The sequence below is a fragment of the Pelodiscus sinensis genome, chromosome 2 (assembly GCF_052426305.1).
Source record: "Pelodiscus sinensis isolate ZL-2025 chromosome 2, ASM5242630v1, whole genome shotgun sequence".
In the NCBI taxonomy this organism is placed as follows: Eukaryota; Metazoa; Chordata; order Testudines; family Trionychidae; genus Pelodiscus; species Pelodiscus sinensis.
Window position 1 is genome coordinate 169455338 of NC_143053.1, and position 22557 is coordinate 169477894.

Genomic DNA, 22557 nt, shown 5'->3' on the forward strand with positions numbered 1-22557 from the left:
CTACATTGTGAGTGTTAACTAGGGCTGTCAATTGATGTGCTATTAGGGCTAGAGACGGGACTTATGCCAGCAACAGGGATTATAGTCAATAGTGGCAGACTGAAGCCTCATCACATCAAGCTGTAGTATGTCTAGCTGCATGGGTTAGATAGTCTAACAGCCAGCATTAGAACTAGGTGTGTTCATGTGTAGACAAACTCAACTGAGATTAGAATACTACTAATCCTCCCCCATGGAAAATTAATGTAAGACAGTTATTAGAATATCATTAGATCGCCTCAAATCAGTAGATAAAGCAGCAACAATACCTAATAGGAACAAAATGGAAGGATGCACAAGGGTTTAAAAGCCAATTGCCTTAGTCCTTTACACTTCTGTCATGATCTCCTCTGCTAGAGAAAAGGCTAGACTTCATGCAAAAAAGTCAGCAACACACCACTCGTAACAGGTACAGAGAAGTTAAGCAACGTGAACAAAGTCTGTGGTAAAGCCAAAGCCAAGAGGACCCAGATCTTTGTGCCTGAGCTCTAAGCCAATGTCTTAATTTTTACAGAAACAGAATTAGACTTAAGCTTCCACCCTTGCTCCCCCAGTTATGAAATACAGGCACAATTTTAGTATACATTGTTTACTCAGATTCTAGCATAGATCATCCTGTTTTCTTGGTGGTCTTGTCCAAAGCAAGATTGTTTGTATGTTCTCTCGCTTCCTGGAATTCCTCTGACATCAAAAAGGTAAGTGCTATTACACAAAATGCAATAGCAAACATTCAGGTCTGTTCTCCAGTCTTTTCATGTGTATTACCCAGATTAACACAGCACTAAGACAGAATTCAGTTTGGTTTACATATGGTACAAAAAACTCTTGGAGTACTCAGTTTTATGACTCCATGAACTGAGGGTATACTAGAACATACCCATTTGCATTAATTAACATTGCACGAGTGCTTAAAAAAAGGAAGTTTATTTCTTTCAATGGCTCAAATAGCAAATAAAAAGAATTGGGTAAGGTATCAGCCTCAGACAAGTAACATTTCCCTATGTCCATTGGCTTCATTACACCTCAGTTCCCAGTACACAGTTCTCAAAGCAAAGTCAAAGTTAGTGGTTAGACTCCCTCATTAAATAGACTGAAAATGACTTGAGTACACAGTAAGATGAAAACTGGCCTACTTGGCTATAGTTACATGAGTAACTTTAATTCTGCACATGGTAGTTGACTAAGTTTACATACAAAATTCCTTACAGATAAATATTTAACATGACAACTGTCATTTTTAAAGAGCTGAGTCCCTCTACAATATCTATTTGTCAGCATGTAAAGTACACATTTGTTACCTAGTTTTCTTGAATGCATTTTGGACTGTCAGTTATAGGTTTACACATGTAAAAGAATAGTTTGTGGACTCCATCTACCCTTCCTACTCAAGAGTCCAAAACCTCAGATCCTGGTTTATTTTTAGTAAGATACTGAATACTAACTGTGCTAGTATTCTTTTGTTTTCGAAGCAGCTGAGGCAATACCTATTTGGAGAATTTGGATACACATAGTGTCTCTGTACTGCAAAGCATAGATTTGATAAGTTAGAAAAAGTTGCTACAATGCTCCCCATTATGAACAAACTAGACTAAAAGGTACAAAATCTGCAAGCAGCTTCCGAACAACCACACCATGTTCCCATAGCTTAGTATCACAAGGACAAAGGAAGTTAAACACACTTGAAATTCCTAAACACCCCAACCACAAAACATTAGCTCTACTAAGGGAGCTCCTCTGCCCAACTTGGAGTTAAAAAGTTAAAAAACCCCAACACCTACAGACATTATCTACTTGCAAAATGGTAGTTCCAAAGTGCCAGCAGGTTAAGTGGTAAGTGCCCATCTCAGGCTTAACTGCCATACAACCTTGTAATCTCAACCATCCATGTAGATTCCAACCCCTTTTAATTTTAAACTACCATATTGTATACTAAGTCACAGGTGACAATATGCTCTGGACTATTCAAAATAACCAGAGTATGGCACACATTAAGATCAGACACTACTAGCTGAAAGCTAGTTAGCAAGACCATTCACATAACTGCACTCCATACTAAAGGATATTCTCCCACATTGATGCACAGGGATGCATCAGACTCCATGCATCAAGATGAAAATATAGCCTTAACTACATATCTGCTATTTAGTTTCTTCTTTAATTAAGGCATATTCAAATGTTTCTAAAAATTTAGACCACTTTAAATTAACCTACATAGGAAGGACTCAAACTGTATGCAAATACATTGCCTGAATCATTTTCTCTTCCACAACTGTGTAATGCAGTGGCAAAAACAGCTATCCCCCAGTTTCATGTTCACAATTGTAATTTGCAAGGCAGTCAAAGACAAGACAAAGTTGAAGATTTAGTGATATAAAATTTATGCTTTACAAGAAACCACAGAAAGGAATGCCTCCTGTTTACTGTTAACGACTGCCTATGAAACACTACATTCAGAACAATGATAGGCAATTATGAAATGGGTTGAACTTTGCTTCTCTTGAAGCCATATTAAATTCAGTGAATTTAACTTGGTGCAGTTCCAATTCATGCTTTTAGTGATACATTACAGTTTCCAAAATGTTAAATTTCAGTCATTTAAGCCTTGGGTGGCATGCTTATAAATTATGATTAGCATGGTCAAGGAAGAAATGAGTTGGGCCTTTGATTATAAAATGCAACATCTTTCTCTGATCCTCTTAGCTAGGCTTTTCCTTTTCTTCTTCCCATTCTTCTCTTTGCTGTCTTCCATCTTTCTGGCTCTAATTTCTCTCATTAAATCGAAGAACACCTAAAAGAAAATAAGTGACTTTACATGCAAGTTCAATTGTACTATGAACATATGCCAATTTAAGTAACTTTAAATAGGATACTCAGATCATGTGTCTGATGACAGCTAGCTACACATACTAGTTTAGGGTTGGTTTACCCTAATCAAAATCCTGAATTATGCTATTTTTTCCTAGTTTTCCAAGGACATGCAAGTTTTGTTAAGAGCAAGTAAGGCTAGCTGCCACCCTCCCCATCATTTCGATTAGTGCTCTTCACATGAGACCTCCGTCTAGAAGCTGAGCTTCCTTATCCGATGTAAACTGATCAAGCCTCAAATGAGTTTCCTTTAAAAGAACTAAACCTTAGTTACAGCTCAAAATCAAATCTTTCAGAAGGTGACTAGAATAGAATGTTGGATACATTTGAGACCTCTACAAGTGGAGTTGCATACTCAAAGTCCATTTGTCAATTCAGGCTTGGTAAGACACTACTTCATGAGGAGTTTATTTTGCATCATTGTTGTTGCTCATTTCCACAAAGGGGTCAGCTTCCAGGTGCTGTTATCACCTTTGCAATAGGACTTCAAAAAAGACACATTAGAGCTGTGGTGTCCAACTAGCCACACTCAAGCAGCCAAATAGCCGCGTGTTGGACACTATGGCATTAGAGCAGGCAATTATGCAAGTTTTCCTTTTGTCAGATCCACCTTTACTGGCAGTCTAGAGAGTATTTGACAGCCATGTTGTAGAAGAGTAGGCTAGTCTCCTGAAGGTATATACAGAACTATGGTTTTCTAGCTCAGTGTATCCTGTTACATTACTTTTGTTCTACAGCTACAGTCTACAAAGGATTAGATTGAAGTTTGTTTTTCATCACCTGCATTGCATACTAAGACAGTTACCACTTGTGTTGGAGGAAAGAATATTCTGTTTTGTCAAGGAAACCTAGATCACATATTACATGACATTCTCATTAAGATAGAAGTAAAGGCCATGTCTAAGTTAGCATTTGTGTGTGTACACAGTTATGAGAGAGTTTGACAAATTCTCCAGTTGGAGTCAGTAAGGATAGTCCTTTACTGCCCAAGATCCTTAACCTACTTGCACAAGTACACTTAGGAGTGAAGAGACTTCCTGGCATTTTGTCAGTGCCTCAATTTTGGACTGCAGCATTCTGACTTTGGGTAACTAGAATTCCATGTGACAGATACCAAGCTACTCCTTTGATTTGTCCACACCATGGGCTATTGTAATTTCAGCTCTCATTGTGGAGTGGTTGCCATTTCACCACCAGATCTGAAAATCTTCAAGCTTATAAGGGCAATGGCTTACATGCTAAGAGAGATGGAGATGACAAATCACATGTTGAATTTGACAGTTAAGTAAAATTAGTTGAATTAAAGAATGTGCAGGTAGATTGTGTCCTAACTGGCAGTTTGGTAAGGCATGGATACAAGCTGCAATCGATGCAATCCATCAAGAACTAGTACATATCAATTTCTATCCTATTGAAGTCTGAGGGGCAATTGTGTTTAACTTTAACAAGCTGTTTGTTATTTTACTGAAGTGTGACCCACTTGTGTTTTGCTGCATGTAAATAGACTGCACTCGGTCAGACTGAAGATACTGAATTACCATTTGAAAAACAGTTGCAGAAATAGGTTCTCCAGTTAAGAGTTAAAAAACCTGATGGCAGACAATTATTCCAAAAAAAGTCCACCTCTTATATTAGGTTATCAAGTTGCAACCTGACTTCCCATTCTTAGCTGCAAGGATTTTCACTAGGTATTTTTCTAATACTGTAGCGTGAACAGATTTGTATATAGGTCAGAGAAGTTAGCACATTAAGCTACTTAACCCCCTTGTCTTAATATTCTGCTTTCCACAAGGCAAAATGCTGTTAGCCACTCAATACAGTGGATTTCAGTAGTTATCGAAATTCAGTGCAAGACATTAATCCTGAGCATGAAGTTTAGTCTTACTTTTTGGAGAGATTTCACTTGTCCATCCCATTGATCTCAAAAGCAATGGTGATTGGAAACGGGCAAGAAGAGATGTGTAAAGCAGGCTGCTTCTCTGCATCCCTGAACCTTAAGCTACCACTCTCACCTTTGAGACAGTCACTTTCCTCTTGTCCATGTCCAGATATCATTTGTGACTGAGGTAGATCAAAATCCTTTCCCAATGAAGTCATTCAGCATGTCAATGACCAGCCTAGCCCAGCACTCTTCCCTTTCTAAAGATGACCCATCTTCCAATCACATTCAATATTTTAGGGAATTACTGAAAGAGCTAACCGCCCCCCTCAAAAAACCCATCTCATTTCCAATTCCCTGAGGCAGCCTGTCTCCTCCTGAGCTACCCCCTCAGAATCTAGTCAAGTTCTAGATTGGTTAGGGAATTGGTTAACTGTTCAGTTTCAAACTGCTGAGAAAGTAAAGGATCAAGAATCAATCAAGACTCAGGAATCCACACTTGAGGATGCCTCTTTAGAGCATGGCTGAAGCACACTGAAGGGGTGAACCAGGAGAGTTCCACTGTCATTGTACTAGTTCCATAATTAAAGGTTCTCCACAGCAGTTGGTCCAGGGTTAAGTCAAAGCATAAATTTGCCATGACGAGACATAGAAAGCACTATCCCTGAAAGAGGGTTCAGGCCTTTTGTAGAACCTTTAAGCGCAACACACTAAAACGAAGTTCATTACCTTGTCAACATTAGCTCGCGTTTTAGCAGATGTTTCCACATAGTTAACATTCCACTGATCAGCTCTGTTTTTTGCTTCTTCAACTGAAACTTGCCTTTTATCTTCCAAATCTGATTTATTACCAACGAGCAGAAAAGGAACATTTTCATCTTCTTTTACTCTTAAGATCTGTTCCCTGATGAGGATAAAGGAAGAACGTTACAAATCTGTTCGGAAGTATTATTCCCAGAATAATCCACAAAATAGATATTTTTATCTTTATTACAGTGAATTCTTTATTCCTTTAAGATTTACTGGGTGGGACTACACATACCCAATACATTGGGACTATGCAACTGCATCATGGTCCACCCATCTGAGTGAACATCCACTATAATTCTATAGGGGGTTAGTACTGCTGAAAAGGATCCAACTGGTTATTCCCATTTTGGGGGGGGGGGGGGGAGAATCCAATGTCCGTGTTCTACTTCACACTTCTTGACCTTCATCTTGACTACAGACCAAATCTCCAATTTGTCAAGTTGGTTTTGAATTCTAGCCCTGTTCTCTCAGTCTTTGCAACTCTTCTCAACTTGGTGCTTCACAAGCACTCTCCTCCACTCCACTGTCCAAATTAGTAAAATATTTAATAGTATGGCCCAGAACAAACACCTGATCTCCAATTTTGGGGAGCACCATGGGAAGATCTTCAGTCAGTTCTGACCTCACCACCTAATTTCATCATGTACTTGATTTAAAGCAGGCATGTCCAAAGTCCGGCCCGCGGGCCAATTGCAGCCCGTGTTCTGATTTAATACGGCCCCCGCTTCCTCCCCTCTCCTGGCTCCCCGGCGCTCTTTTGAACTGGCGCGCCCAGCGCGCCGCTTCCGGCCGCGCTGCCGCTGCCCATGGCCTCCACGGTCCTAGAGCCTGCCCTGTAGGGCACATCCGCAGCCCCGCTCCCCCGCGGGTTCGCCCTGCCCCCGGGCCGCCGTGAGGCCAGCGTGCCCTGCACTCTCCGCCCGCCTCCGACCCTGCGGGCCCTCCGCCTTGGGGCTGAGAGTGCGGGGACGGCCCTCACGCATGTCCACTTCTTCAAATCTGGCCCTCTTTGAAAAAGTTTGGACACCCCTGATTTAAAGAGTTAACCTACAAGCAAGTCACACCAAACCAACATTGTGCTCAAGTGTTCTGAAGGCTTAGTTCTAAATAGTAACTTTCCAGATGAAGGCATATGAGATTAAGAATGTGGAGTTCAACTATGCCTCAAAGACATTATGCATATTAAAGCGAACATCCACTGATTGCTAACAGACTCAACCCACCAATAGAAAAAGCACAGGATAACCTGCATGCTAGTAATCTCTAAAAGCCTACCTAACACAAATTTCCAGTAATTCCTCATTTAACACCGTAGTTATGTTTCAGAAAATTATCATGCTATGTGGGGTCAATTTCCCATTACTTTCAATGGGAAAAAGTGGGGGTTGCATTTCAAGCAGTGGTGTCGAAGTCAGTTTTCTGTTGGTGCTGAGTCGTCATCAACAACATTTTAGGTGATGTACTGTACAGTAAAACTCCAGTTGTCCAGCATCAACTGGAACCCGGAAGTATTCTTAGCAGCCTGGCCGAGAGCAGCTGACATGAGCCACATGTGCGCTTGCGGCTCCAGCCTGCACTTGGCTAGCAGCTGGCCACAGGCAGCTGCCTTGGGACCAGGACATAAGGTTGGAGGAGAAAGGGGACTGGGTTAGAGCAGGGAGGGGAGGTGTTTGGCTCTGGGGAAGGGGAGAAGGACTGGGTTGGGAGTATGCCCCATGATGGGTCTGCCAGGTCCCACACTGCATCCAGCCGGGGGGGGGGGGGGGGGGGGGGGGGAAGCGAGGGGGAGGAGACACAACAGGGATGGATGACAGCAGTGAACCCTCCGGCGCTTTGCAGGGAGGCCCTGCGCAGCCACCAGCAACAGGCCTGCTGCAGAAACCCAGCAAGTGGGGGTGGGGGAGAGGCGTCTGGGGACATGGGCGGAAGAGGGGGTGAGGTGTCTGGGGAGCCTATGTCCCCGAACACCTCTTCTGCCCCCACTTGTAGGCTAGTGGCTGGGTTTCCCCAGCCAGCCTGTCACCAGTAGCTGCATGGGGCTTCCCCACCTCCCTGCAAAGTGGTGGCGAGTTTGCAGCTCACCACACTGTTCCCTGCCAACCCCCCCTCCCCGCCAGACACAGCGCAGGTCCTGGCAGACCCGTCACAGCCGCCTTATAATACCTCCCAGTATGCTGGATTATTGGAAGTCTACTGTATTATTGCTGTTTTCACAATTTGTACTGCTGCATGAAGTAGTCCGCCACTTGTTTTTTCGGGGATGGTTGTGTTATTCAAAAATGTTCCCTAAAAAATTGTGCTACTGCGAAAACGTGTTAAGCAGGCACGTGTTAGTCCTTACTGTAGACAGCTTCTTCAGAAAAGTCAAATCAGTAAGCTAACATTATGGGAAAACTGCCCTGTCAGAAGCTCTGATCATAGTTTTAAAGACCAATGAAGTTTAAGCTTTCCCCATCACAATGGCCTTCTTTGGTGTTCTGCTGAATAGTATTCCCTCAGATTGATCAGTAGCACTAAGGATCTTTACAATACTCTAATTAGATAGAAATGGCTCCGAAACAGCACAGTTTTTTTGCATACAAGTATTCAATCCTGAAAAGGATTGCTTTCTTCTCCCCTCACCCAAATCAAAATATCAGAAATATCAGGGGCTGGCCTTTCATTTCTGCTGGCTATTTCAACATGTATAAGGCACACTCACCCTATCTTAAAGGCTTGTGTTGTTTTAATCATAACATTCTTTGACATTAGTTGTGTAACTAGAGATTACACTAAGATGGTTCTGATTACATATCTTCCTTGATCTAAATCATCCATCATTGAACTAGTTCAGAAAATTTTGCAGAAGACAATCTGAAATTCTAATTTAACCAAGTTTAAAGCCATTCAAGCCTCCTTTATCCATCAAAGCAGCAAGAAGGGATAAGCCTCCTATCCCCTTCCTTACTTCTAGGCCACCTTAGAGAGTTCACATTCTGATTTAGAGTAACAACTGTTGTGACCAACGAACACAGGTTTAGTAAGCACCTACTGTGTTGTTACAGGTAAGGAACAACGTCTTAGCTGCTAGAGACCATTTATGATTTTACAGTGCCTTGTACAATGGGGCCCATAAACTCCACCACAACTGACAGCCAACTTCTGCTGCTTCCTTGGGCACTTCAGACACTTTTCAAAACATTAAATTTTTAAAAGGTTTTTAAACTTTGACTTGCCAGACTAGTAATAAGTGCTCAGTTTAGTATAAACATTTCACTACTGATGTAGCTCACCCTCAGTTTGTTGTGCTACATGCCCAAGAGCATTCTTAAATTGATACATGTCATATGTTAAGTCGTTTATGTTAAGTCATTTATTGGTTGGTTGAAATGTAACATCCCTACAACTAACTTGAGTAATGGATGGAATTTCCATCCATTACTCAATTTGTTGGTAAGGAGTGCTTGCTAGCTACCCTGCTGTGCCTCTGCCTTTGAAATATACAATGTACTAGTAGCAAACCTTAAAGCCATGGTGTACAACCAGTTCTGAAGCAGTAGTTACTTTAGTAGCTATTGCTATAGTGAACAAGCCACACATCCAGCTAAATAGCCACATGGCTAGCATATTGGACATCATGGCCTTAAAGTATAGTCAGGTTGTCAGCCAGAGTGCGGGAGTTTGGAGGACAAATCCTGCTACATTCTGTTCTCTAGAATACTCAGTTTCACAGATACTCCTTATGTATTACACACATTCAAGCACAGAGGCCAGTGATTGCACATCTGGCTGTATAAGCCAAAGCAAATAGCTTCACAGGTTAAACAGGGAAGAGAATCAAAAACCATGGCAGAGCACTACAGTGGGTAGAACAAGCAGAAAGTAAACCAACAGCCCAGGAACAAATGCAGTTTGATCCAAACTGCCCAGCAGCTGTGCAGCCTACAAGACAGTCAAGTGCTTACTATGGTCCTTAAGTATGGTCAGAGCCATCAAATCTGCATGGCAGCATGCCTGTTTACAAGTCAGTTCAAGTGCCAGAAAGCCACTAATTATAGGCAGGCAGTTTTTTGAACCCTGCCAAGTACCTGCTCTGACAGTACTAAAGTTGTTTTGTAGCATCTTAGACTGTGCCAAAATGCCTCATCAGCAGAGGAAAGCAACTTCACAGCTGCCAAAGTGAGACTACATTCTAACTATTCCAACTGCTAGAAGTCAAAGTGTCAGGCAACACCAGGGTGCAGTCTATACAAGCCACTTCATATCTGAAAAAGTACCCTATTACGATAAGTTATTGTAAGAACAGTCTACCTGATCATCAGGACTTATTTCACAAGTTCACTAACAAATAAATGTGCACTTTCCCTTCAGCTTACCTGAAGTCTGCTGTAGCTGCAAAGGATTCCAGCTCTGTGATAGAGAAGACACAAAGAAATCCCTCTCCACTTCGGAAGTAGTTGTCTCTAATAGCAGCATAGTCCTCCTGGCCTGCTGTATCTAAAATGTCTATTTGGACTTCTTCCCCATCCAGAACTACCTTTTTTCTATAGCTGTCTGCTTTGGTAGGTTCATAATCTTCCACAAACTGAAAACAAAGTACAGGATAGAAGTAAATTAAAAAAGCAATGCTAAATACCTGCATCTAGATTTAATATCAATGAGGTGAAATAGGATTTTCTGGGTCAATAGAAACTACATTGCTCATTTATCTAGGCCATAAGAATACCTTCAGTTGTCAAGCCAACTCTAGCGTAATAAGAAATGAGTCATGTCCATCTCATGCTGGTGAAATAAGAGGCTCTTGTGAGCTGTACTGTACCTCACTTTTGCTATTATCTAATAGTGAAATTCACACAAGTTAGGGCCTTGTCTCCATTTCTAGAGGGAACTGTAATACTCTTACTTTTGTTGCCTTGGATAAGGTCAGAATGTCAACCTGATTTGGATAGTTAGAATATTGGTTTACTCCTTGCAAGTATTCAAGATGTAACCTGCGGTGACTTTACATTGTCTTCCTTACTATGGCATTTAGAGTATGCACTGCACTCTCCCTTGAGCCTCAAGTCTTGAGGTAGATAGAAAGCTATATAGGGTAACAGAGCTATATTTAGAAGTATAGCGTCCCCAGCCTCCTTGCTGCCAAAGCCTTTTCTCCAATGTGTACGATGTACTGTGGATGCAGCTGGCTTTTCACTAGGAGTAGTGTTACAACTGGTCAGTGTCATCAGGTGTATGCCCTATAGAAGTACTCTAGGTCTACTTAGCCCATCCGTGGTAATATTTCCCATTGACAAGGGTTATGAACAGGAATCCTGTTTACTTTTTGCCACTGAGAGATTAGAAAGAGGTTGTGCAGCAGCCCCAGTGAAGTGCTGATCCCTTCTGAATCAAGTCTCCATGATAAAGGTTTAGAGTCCTGTGCAGATACAAGTTTTGTATCTGCAGCTCAACTGATTATAGTATGCAGATCTTAAGGATATTACAATTCACAATAGTTTAAACAAGTTTGGGAAAGATTACTGAATACAAAGAAAAGTACACTTAGCTTTTGTGCTGTTGCAGAAGCTTGAGTTACCTAAAGTATGCCTGCAAGTATGATCAAGAGCTTTAAGTGCAGAGATTGTTAAAATCAAAATAGTCAAAAGCAACTAAAAATCTGTAGTTCTGATAATGGGAGAACCCAAGCTTTTTGAAGTTTAACACTCGAATAATGTTATGCTACAAGATTCAAGGCAGGCAATACTACTCAGTGACCTCAGAGCTCATCTCAAAAGGAGCAGTAATTCAAGAAATCCCAAGTTTAAATATAAATGTTTAAGGGAAATTCATGTAGAGCTTTCCATTCAAGGTAGTTTACTGGGACCTCTTCAAAAGCAGCTTTACATGGCCATACCAATAAGCTTGATGCTATTCAGCAGCCATATTGTTTATTTACATAAAATGTTTCACATACTACTTTGTTAGAAAAGTTAGATTCTTACCTCATCATACATGAATTGCAGTGTTAAAGCAGATTTTCCTACACCACCACTTCCCACCATGATTACTTTGTGTAAAGCCAAAGAATTTTGACCTTTCGGTTTATTTGCAGCCATCTTTGGATTGCAGCTATGACAATTAAACAATCTAGAAGGAGAATAAAGTAATTCCAGTAGTTAATGCTCATGTACTGTTCAATTTTATAGACCTTTATATTCAAGGAACTTGTTACCCTTACCCCCAGTAAAAGAAAACTCTGGTTCTTACTATTGTTGTGTTAATCTATAGGTAGCAAGGTAAACCCATGAAACAGCAGCACAAATTAGCCAAAAATTAGAGATTATAATCTGTCATCTGCTTTTATCATGCTCAAGAGAACCTAGAGTCATTTGTATGTTTGACAAACTAAAGCAAGATTTGACAAAATCATAATATAGCACAAGAAAAGCTATAAGCACATCAGCAAAGAAAGGAAGTGAGAAGTCTGAGGCTTTACAAGTTCTATAATAAGCCCATAAAATATACTCCTAGTAAACTAAAGAATGCAGTTAGTGCAGTCTTTAAATGGAAATTAAGCCCAGATCCAAGTGCACTTTGTCATTTGAAGTCTAGGTGTAATTGTGGCAAGGGATTGAAGTATTGTAGTTTAGAACCAAATAAACTTGCAGCCTTATGATGCTATTACTGTACATTTGAGTACTAGATGCAGAATTCATGCCTCCTCAAGTCCACATCTTGTTGCATGCATGGAGGCTACACTCCCCTCGTGCATCCCACTGACTTCAATGCATTCTGTTCCTGCATGAGAGGCAAGATTAGGGTGCAACTATGTACAGTAACTCAGATGTTTTATAGGAAGCCAGCCAGCAGTCATTTGAGCACCAGTAGATCTTTATTCCATTCAGTCACTTCTGGACAGTTTATTCTGGACCCCATTCAAGGGGGATGAGTATTCCTTTTGGAGTCTACTTCTAAAATAAGGGGTCTAAAACAGAAGTTCCCCCCCATTCTTCTAAATCTTAGTGTGGAGACACTCACTCTCCTTTGCTCCTTGGATTAAAATACCAAGTCCCAATCATCTTCAGACTGCTACAATTAAGAGCAAAGATCTAGCACTTTAGACCTTTCAGTTCACAGTAATACATGTTAGTTTGTAGTTAGTAAGTTCTGCTAATGAGCAAAGGTACACAAGTTACAAAGAACTTAAATTGTCAAGAGTAATTATACAGAGTTGTCAATTACACCAAATACTGCACTGAACAAAGATTTAAGTCTTAAGGAGGATGTGAATGGGTAACCAGCAAGCATAAGGACATTAAAGTATATTTAATCGAGTAAAGGTGTAACCCTGAAAATTTCAGCAGGGGGGCAGAAGGGGGCTCCCCAGAGAGCACAGGCTTTTAAGCTGGCTCCCCACACATTCCAGGAGAGAGAGTGTTTAACTATTAAGGTGACCTGATGAGCCTAGGCTCATTGTAACTGTGTACATTAACACTTTAACATCCCTAATGCTTACCAGGTAACAGTTTACCAGTACCTGGGGAGTGGCCCTACATGCAGTGAGGGGAGGAGGGCTGCTCCAGCCTTTCCCAGCACCCACATTGGTTGGGAGCCAGCAGCTCTGCATGGGGGCAAGATGCAGAAGTGGCTCCCGCAGCTGCTGAGATGGTGCCACATGGGGCTGGAAGCACCTGGGCTGCAGCAAGCCTCCTTCCTATGTGCCCATCTGTTTAGTCCGTTAATGTTTATCCAGTCAAATGGAATTTTACATCCTTAAAGACAACAATGTTTGTGTTGCTATGCCAGTGTGTTTGCAGTTATACCTTAGCAGATGAGCAAATGTTAGTTTAACAATTTCCATAAGTGCATACAAACTCATTGTGGCTAGGTACAGAGGTGATTAAAAGTGTAATATGCTATTTCATGTGTCATGTATAGCTTTATTCAAGCTGTCCTAAAATCTGGGAGCCTCTCTGGATCATATCAACCCCACTATTCATTATGTTGTCAAAGTTTTGACAACACAATTGAAAGTCAAGTGGCTTAAACTTTCACCCATAAAGGTTATCTAAATGAATGAAGTATGAGCAAGCTGCTGTACTAATTATAGACACAGCAGAGATGTATAGCAAATATATTCAGCTAATCTACACAATTAAGTCATTTGTTACCCTTCATGTGCAAGACTTTCACAAAGATTTAGAAATTGTTTTAATATCCAACAGCTAGTGACTTTTCTATAAAGATTTTGGATTAATACATCTATATTCACACACATTTAAAACCTGAAAGTAAGAAGACACTTATGCTGACATGGAACTAAGTGTTACATGCTAAGTTCTGTCCCTCAGAGCTGTGAAAAGTCAACCTTTCCCCTGTGACATAAGGTACATTAGTATGCACAGTATGCTGGCAATTTCTCCTGTTGACCTAACTCAACTATGGACGCCCTAGGCTAGTGAGCAGGCTGCATGAGTGGCCCTTCATCTCAATGGGCTGCTAGACTGCCTTAACCAAGACTGACTTGTAGGAAAGGGCAGTTCATATCAGGGATGTGAAGAACTAGTCAACTATCCAATAAGCAAATGCTTATCTGATAGTTGACAGGATAGTGAACTAGTTGGTTGTCTTCCCCACCCCCTCGCTGCCTCTGATAGAGGCAGCAAGGGGAGGGACCAGGCTCTGTGCTGCTTCTTTGAAACATCACCACAGCATTTCAAAGAGGCAGCATTGACTAACTGAATAATCGATGCAAAAATGCATCAGCTACTTGATTAGTCAGTTACATGATACTTATCCTTAGTTCATATCTAAAATTGTGAGGGTGCTAATCTGTAGCAGAAATCTGATTGATGCAGAGCGAGTGTATAGCACAGTTGTTCAATCAGCATGTGCTTTCACATGCGTGTCACTTCAGTAATACTGCCAGCTACATGGATGGAAGACAGCACAATCTGCCAACCTCACATGGCATGGGCAATGGTAAAAAAAGTGTGTCAGGCCACAGAACCCTGATGGGCCACATGGTCAGACTGAGTGTTGCCCACCAGTGATTTAGCTTCTGCCATTCATGGATTTTTTTATGTCAACAGGAGAGCGCTTCCATTAGGGAGGTTAACTAGTGATTAATTTACTAGTTGAGTAGCCAATGGAAATTCCATTCATTACTCGACTAATTGATAGGCATTTCCAGGTTCTGCGAGGCTCTTGTACATTCTGAAGTAGAAACACCATGGAGCCCAGGGCAGACTCTGGGCTCCATGCAGGTGCTTCTGCTTTGAAATGCAGAAGAGCTCCTGTACATTTCAAAGCTGGCATGTTGCATGGAGTCAGCTGAGGAGTCACCAGCTAACCCCAGACTCTACCTGGTGCTGCCACTTTGAAACATGGTGGCAGCATTGCAAAGGGGCAGTGCCACACAGCACAGAGCCCGGGTCAGCTCTGTGCAGCACTGCCCCTTTGAAGTACCCCCCCCCCCCACACTTGCTGCCTCTATTAGAGGCAGCATGGGGGACAGTGGGAAGAACCTGTCAACTGTCCGATAAGCATTTGCTTATTGGATAGTCAACTAGTCTTTAACATCCCTAGGTCCCATAGGTACAGGGTCTCTTACCAGATGGGTGAAGCACAGCTATGCCATAGAGCAAGAAATATGGGACATCTGATCTCGTTTCTACGGAGACTACATGTGAGTAGTTTAGATTCATTTGATGGGGGCTACTGAAATGCATGATTCTGCAGAATCAAGGCTACACCACATACCAATATAGGAATTTCTATTGACTGTTAGGCTGTGTCTGTTACCACTTTCAGCACTCATTCAGGGGTGCTTACCAGTTAAAAATAAAGTGAAATCTTACTAGTGGGGGCTGCAGCAGCTCCTTCACTGCCAGAGGGAGGAAGCCTGGCATAGACAGGGGCTGCCCTGTATACCAGAGCTGCCCTGTATACAGCAGGCCCCAGCATCCTGCAGGCAGGGGCTGCGAGCAAGTAGCAGCAGCACCAACCTCCACACAGGGATGCTCCAATTAGGCTGGAGCATTCCTCAGCCCTGATCCTGCTTAACCTAACATTTAATGGAGGAACTGGAATTTTACATCCTTAGTTAAGAAAACACTGAGTGACAAGAGTTCAATGCTCAAGAGCACCAGTATAGACTGTGCTTTACCACGAAGAGCCATTCTTATGGCAATAAAGCTACCCCTCCTCATTCAGGGTGAATTTTTTTGGCTAAGGTCTCCAGGAGTGCTCTTCCCAAGCCTTACATGCAACTAATCCACCTGTGTCACATGCACTATGATTGGTAGTATAGATATACCTCAGACTGTGTGGTCTAAGGGTATCTGCAATACTTCATGACCATTAACTAGAACAGTGTTTCTCAACTTCTAATAAGTATCCAATGCCCCTCCCCTCCTCCAAAGCCAGGCACTCTCAGCCCCCTCTGCCAGGGGCACAGTGGGGATCAGTTACCCCCAGGTGCCACCCTGGGGGTTGCCAATTTAGTCCCTACTCTGCTCCCCATCATACCTGGGCTCACCTGTGCCTCTGCCCACCACCACCAGCTAGAGCCTCTGCCCTGCCTCTCCATCTCCATCCCCACCCTCCTCCATCTCTGCCAGCAGGTTAGTGTGAGCAGGGGCCAGGCCCCAAATTGGAAGGGATGGGGAAGGCAGTACGAGCTCCCCTGGGTCAGGCTCAGCAGTGCACCAGGTTTGGAGCCCTGTTGCACAGCAGTGGGAGGGGTGGGCCCACAAAAATTTTGTTTTGCCCCCAGGCGCATAACACCCTCCCTGTGCCTCTGCCTCCCCGCTCTAACCCAATGCCCCTCTCCTCCCCAGAGCCAGGCACTAGACATATGGTAAACTGCTCAAGGTAATTAAGACCAAAGCAGACTGAAGAACTTCAAAAAGATCTCAAACTAAGTGGCAAATGAAATTTAATGTGGATAAATGTAAAATAATGCACATTGGGAAAAATAACCCCAACTATACATATATGATGGGGTTAATTTAGCTACAACTAATCAGAAAATCTTGGAGTCATCTTGGATAGTTCTGACGACGTCCACACTGTAGCGGCAGTCAAAAAAGCAAACAGGATGTTCGGAATCATGAAAAAAAAAAGGATGGAGAATATTTTATTGCCTTTATATAAATCCATGGTATGCCCACATCTGGAATACTGCATACAGATGTGGTCTCATCTCAAGATATACTGGCATTAGAAAAGGTTCAGAGAAGGGCAACTAAAATGATTAGGGTTTGGAACAGGTCCCATGAGAGGAGAGATTAAAGAGACTGGGACTTTTCAGCTTGGAAAAGAGACTAAGGGGGGGATATGATAGAGATAAAAATCACGAGTGGTGTGGAGATAAGTAATAACTGCTTATCCTTATTCACAGTTCCCATAATAGAAGAACTGGGGGCCAACAAGTGAAACTAATGGGCAGCAGGTTTAAAACAAATAAAAGCAAGTTCTTCACACAGTGCATAGTCAATCTGTGGAACTCCTTGCCTGAGGAGGTTGTGAAGGCTAGGACTGTAACAGGGTTTAAAAGAGAACTAGATAAATTCATGGAGGTTAAGTCCATTAATGGCTAATAGCCAGTATGGGTAAGGAATGGTGTCCCTAGCCTCTGTTTGTCAGAGAGTAGAGACGGAAGGCAGGAGAGAGATGGCTTGATTCACTCCCTCTGGGACACCTGGGATTGGCCATACTGGGTCAGACCAAAGGTCCATCCAGCCCAGTACCCTGTCTGCCGACAGTGGCCATTCTTATGTAACGGTACCTTTGAAGTGCTTGCTCCAGCCACCTGGTGCTGCCTCAGCAGCTTAACTGCAGGCTCTCCAGTGCTGGGCTCTCCATGTGGGGCTGTGCGCTTGGGGTGCCTGGGGCAACTGGCCCCGCTAGTTCTCTTCACTATGCCACTGATGTGGGGGTGGTCCTTTGGAGCAAAGCTTATTGTACCACTTCACTGCCTTTTAGCAGGGCCGGCCCACAACATTTTGGCACCTGAAGCAGGGAACTCAAATGATGCTCCCATATCCCCCTCACTTGAGCCAAACCCTTCAAAGGTCTCAATTCTGCCTTCCTGTTCTACTCCTCTCATGGTACTGCAGGGAGAATATATATGTACCAGCAAATGACAATTTTCTACCCTCTGGGTCCTAGTGGTGCCCCCCCCCACAGTCTGGCACCTGAGGCAGTCGCCTCAGTTTGCCTCACAGTAAGGCCAGCCCTGCCTTTAAGCTTCTCTCCACAGTGCCATGGGGAAGGGGATGCATTGCACTGAGCTGCTGACAGGGGTAATACACATCTCCAGGTTCAGCTGCCCTCCCTGCTGGAGCACCCCAGGGAAAGCTGCCAGAGGAAAACTAGCCAAAGAAGTGATTTTTCCCCCCTTTCCACCCAAACTCACCCCCCAACTTGGAACTGCCCTGGGTCTCACTTGAGCTGCTGCAGACACGAGTGTTTCCCCACCAGTGCTGGGGCACATGTCCTAGCATGTGGCTCCAAACATTCAATTTGACAGGCACATGCCACCTCCCTCATCCACTTTGCAGGGCAAAATCCTGGACATTTGCCAAATTTCTCTTGTCGATGTACCCCCCAGACTTCTCACATACCCCACCCCTAAGCATACGCATACCACTGGTTGAGAAACACTGAACTAGAAGTCACATTTGTCCTCAACTTTGTCTACTAAAACTTGAGTACTATATCTGGAAGTATGAGAAACTTAGCTTCACATTACTGTAATAAAATGGTTTAAAAAGCCATTAAAGCAAACAGAAGCAATCCTTAAATGTTTTCTGTTAAAGATTTGTGGAATAGAGTAGTTTTCAAAAGTCTTGACCATGTTCCTTTAAGGAAAAAGGCACAACAGCTTGAAACAGGAAGTTGGCTGGTCAATCTGATTTAAGTTTGCAACTTTAGCATGGTGCTCTTTGAGTCATGCCAGTTTACTTGAAACCTGCTGCAGTAAGTAGTGATTTGCATTCTGACAAATAGGTGAGGTGTTAAACATTAACTTACATGTACTTTTGCTATAAGGACTATAACTACCAGGGCTACTCACACAAGCCATTTGTTTGCTGCCCACAGTGTGGTTTGGGTTTACGTGGGGCTCAACATGCCGCCCACGTGTGGAATCCTTTGAACACGGCCCCCAAAGGCAATATGCTTTACAATGGTGAGGCATCTCCCTCGCAGGGTAAGCTCTGAAAGACCCAAGCATATGGGCTGGCTAGAATGAAGGATGTTAAATTGCAGTGATGACTAGTTGATAGAAATTCCCCAGCAGGGGCTCTTGTATCTTTCAAAGGAGGAATGTGGAACTCCACATGCAGCATGGCGCCAGTGGGAAGTCCCGCTGACTCCAGGCTGCACCCTGTGTGCCTGCTTTGAAATGTACAAAGGCGAAGTGCCCCAGAGCCCGGGGTCACCCCAGTGGACCCTGGCTTCTGGAGAAGTGCCATGCAGAACCCAGGATAAGCTGGGGAGTTCCCAGTTGACCCCAGGCTCCATAGCACTGTCCCTTTGAATGCTGCTTTGGCATTTCAAAGGGGAAGTGCTACACAGCTGAGCTGCAGATCAGCAGTGTGGCAGCTGCCCATATGAAACACCAGCTTGGGGTTTCAAAGCAGCAGCACTACAGAGCTAATCCTGGCTCAGCTAAGCCATCCCCCCTTTTGCTGCTTCTGTGTGTGTGTGTGTGCAGGGGCATGAGAGAAAGATAGACTAGTCAACTATCCAGTGAGTCCTTAATATTGTTAGCTGGAACAGATGTCACAGGGTGTCAGCTTTTCTAGCCAACAGGGAGGAAGTGCTGGGAGCACCAGGGCATTGTGGGAAGTGCTTTGTATTCATGCCCAGTGTCAAAGAGGCCATTTGCATACACACACACCCAATCACACTTCAGTTTTGGCCCTCTGCACATGCTGTGAGTATCATTGTGGTCCCCAGGGCTTCCAGAGTTGAGTAGGCCTGCTTTTACTATTACAAAATATCAACTTCTGCTAGGGAAAAAAGTCTAAGGTCAGTGTGTTTATTAAAGTCTAATTCAGCTGTATTCTGGATCACTAAAACTGCCACAGGCTGAAGACCTGTAAGGGTTGAGGGGATATGAAACAAAATGAAGAATCAGCTTGAAAAAAATGCAAGCTAGATTGTGGAAACTATGGGACAAACATTCCATGAGCTGAAACACAAATATCCAAAGAAACCATGAGAAACCACAGCAAATTATGGAGGTGCCTGGTAGCAAAATTTGAAAGAGGCCTTGGGATGTTTCCTCTCAAAGTAATCTGAGACACTTGTCACCTTATTTGAATTCATGTAGTTAGGTTTCTGTATACAGTAGTAAATTAATCAGGGCTCTGGCTGAAGTGATTCCTTGTTAGCCCTACTTTTCATAGGCATAGACAGGAATCTACACAAGTGACTGAAGAAGTTTGTCCCAACTAGATCTGGTATTTTGTGTTGGATTTTGGTCACCTTTAGCTATTGTAAAGAAATTCAGTTAGCATGAATTTCTTTACACTGCACAAACCTGTTTGAGGGCTGAGTATGCAAATCCTGATTAGAATTAAATTAAGTGCAATTTAATTTAATTCTAAAGACAAAAAGTTCGTGTATCGCTCCTGATGGAAAATAGTCAGCAACTACATTATCCTAATGTTTGGGACCACTTTCCCATTCATTCCATTAAGAACCCACTACAAAAGCTTCGTTTCAAGCTTTTAGAGTGGCAACACAATGTACTTGGTGGACAACACTTAAGCTGTCGCCTTGTGGATGGAGGAATGGTTACCACCACAGCCATGCAACACAACATGTGGTGTGTTGTCTACCACAAGGTTAGAGAACCTATGGCTTGGGGACCAGATGCAGCTCACCACAATGCCAGGAAAAGAGTCACAAGCTGGAGTTCAGGAACAAACAGAAAATAGGATCTAAACCAAACCTAGAATATATGAGTGAGGGGTTCAGGCTCTGGCCAGTAGGCACCAGTGTAGTATGGCATTCCTGCAGGCAGCCTGCACCTTGGGTAATGTCTATGCACTACCTATGCTTGTGTACTGCCCCCTAGCAGGTCCCATGGGAGTAAACAGGTGAGTTTTCCTACTGTACATTTGTAAGAGTAGGAGGAAACTGCCTTCTCTTACTACCAAGCATGCTGTTCAGTCTCCCTGCTCTTCCCAGCACACCACACTCCCCCCAGAAAGTTTAAGGATCCCTCAAAGTTGGGTGAAACAAGCTAACCATCTTGCAGAAAACTTCCTCTGTCCTCCTTACACTTAATGGTATAGAACAGTGTTTCCCCAATTTTATTTGGCCACAGAAGTCTTAAAAAACCACCGGGCAAAACTGGTTGACCAAAAAAGAAAAACTGTCAAGCAAAGACAACCAAGACCGCGGTGGCCAGTGGCCCCTTGAAAAATGTCAGCCCCAGGCGACTGCCTCTAGGGTGGGAAGGGAGGGACTGGGTTCTTGCAGGACCCCAGGATTCCACAGAGCACTATTTGGGAAACACTGGTATAGAGTAAGTGCAAAACAAGAATAAGCTGAGAGGGAATCAACAGAAGACCCATACATACTCCAGAATCTCTGGAACAAAAAAGCGACTGCTCTATCTATGCTACTGTTTTATTCATGGATACTACACAGGATTTAACACTACTATGCAACATTGCAAGTCACACAATTAGAGATATTAATTCAACTGACATCTTTTGTACTAGGGATGTCAGAGGCTGCAGCATGGGGCAGAGGGGGAAGTGTGGCAGATCCAGTGCTTGTGGGGGAGCCACCTTGAAAGCCAGCGCCCCACAGGCTCCCCCCTCCACATCAGAGGAAGCAAGGAGAGTGGGAGAAAATGCACGAGTTGACAGGATTAAGTGATAAGCCCCGGCTCAGTTGATCATGTAGTTTACATCCCTATTTTGTACTGCATGAAACTAAATGTAATCCTGGAATTAGCACAAGCTAAAAACCTTGATTTACTGTATGCCTTATTTGATTATGGACTAGTTTTGTTCCTTTCTGCACAGCTCAACTGTAACATTCTAGTTACTATAATCCCATTACATACAGTAAGGAGTAATTTTTTGGAATTTAGGAAAACAGTTTCTTGTATTTAGTATTTTTGTAGGTGTAGACAAACAGTTAGAGAACCTACATTATAGTAGGTCCGTTCCTCAGTGTGTTGGCTGTTCAGCCTACCTTCTTACAGACTCTGGAAATGAACTACAGCCTGCTGCCTTCATAACTCCAATTTTATATTGGAAGTATCTTCACAGGAACCAGTAAATTATGACAAGGGATTAAGTAGTCATCCAGCCAAACCACCTTTGTAAAAACTACCATTCATAGAATTTCACCTCATTACTCAGTATTGAGTACAAAAACTTGGACTAAAGCACATGGCATTTCTTCATGCTGAAGTCATGTGTTGGGCTGTGAAGCAGTATTTCTTTGAAGAGGTTTCAGGTTAGTATACTATATGAAGTGAAGTTGGAGAAGCCCTCAGATAAGAGGGGAAAAGATTTCCCTGGGAAAGGGGAAAGGGTAGCTGTGAGAGAATTCAAGTGGGTTCCAGACAAACTGGCTTCAACCCTAACATCCTCCTCTGGTACTGCTAGTTCTGATTAGTACATGCAAATCAAAGCATTGGTTCCTAAGGGGTTTCTGAAGATGGGCTAGGCAGACAGTTTGAGCAACAGACAGACAGACAAGCAGCCACATTTAGAATAGCTGTTTAAATATGCTGTTCCAGGGCAAGTTATGAGAACCAGAGACCAATGAGAACCAGAGACCAATTAAGGGGAGCAGGCCAGATTGGATTAATCAGTAGTATTCACCCTGCTTTAAGTATTTTGCACTCATGGTGTCTTAAAATGTGACTAAGGTCTTCAGTTAACAAGTTTACCAAAACAAACTCAAATTAACTTGGAGCTGTTAAAATAGCTTAATGAAATTGAGATCTATTCAGTATATGAATT

General features: G+C 42.9%; 1 protein-coding gene across 1 annotated transcript in view; it reads right to left on the reverse strand.

Annotated features, from left to right (window-relative positions):
- Positions 1–947: 947 nt before the first annotated feature.
- Positions 948–22557, reverse strand: part of RALA (RAS like proto-oncogene A) — a 39733-nt gene continuing 18123 nt past the window's right edge. Inside the window, exons 2-5 of the mRNA XM_075921732.2 lie at positions 11554–11698; positions 9949–10157; positions 5513–5687; positions 948–2827 (exon numbers count right to left, since the gene is read on the reverse strand). Of these exons, the coding sequence (XP_075777847.1) occupies positions 2705–2827; positions 5513–5687; positions 9949–10157; positions 11554–11667 (621 nt within the window). The 5' untranslated portion in view covers positions 11668–11698 and the 3' untranslated portion in view covers positions 948–2704. The remainder of the gene's footprint in view (positions 2828–5512; positions 5688–9948; positions 10158–11553; positions 11699–22557) is intronic.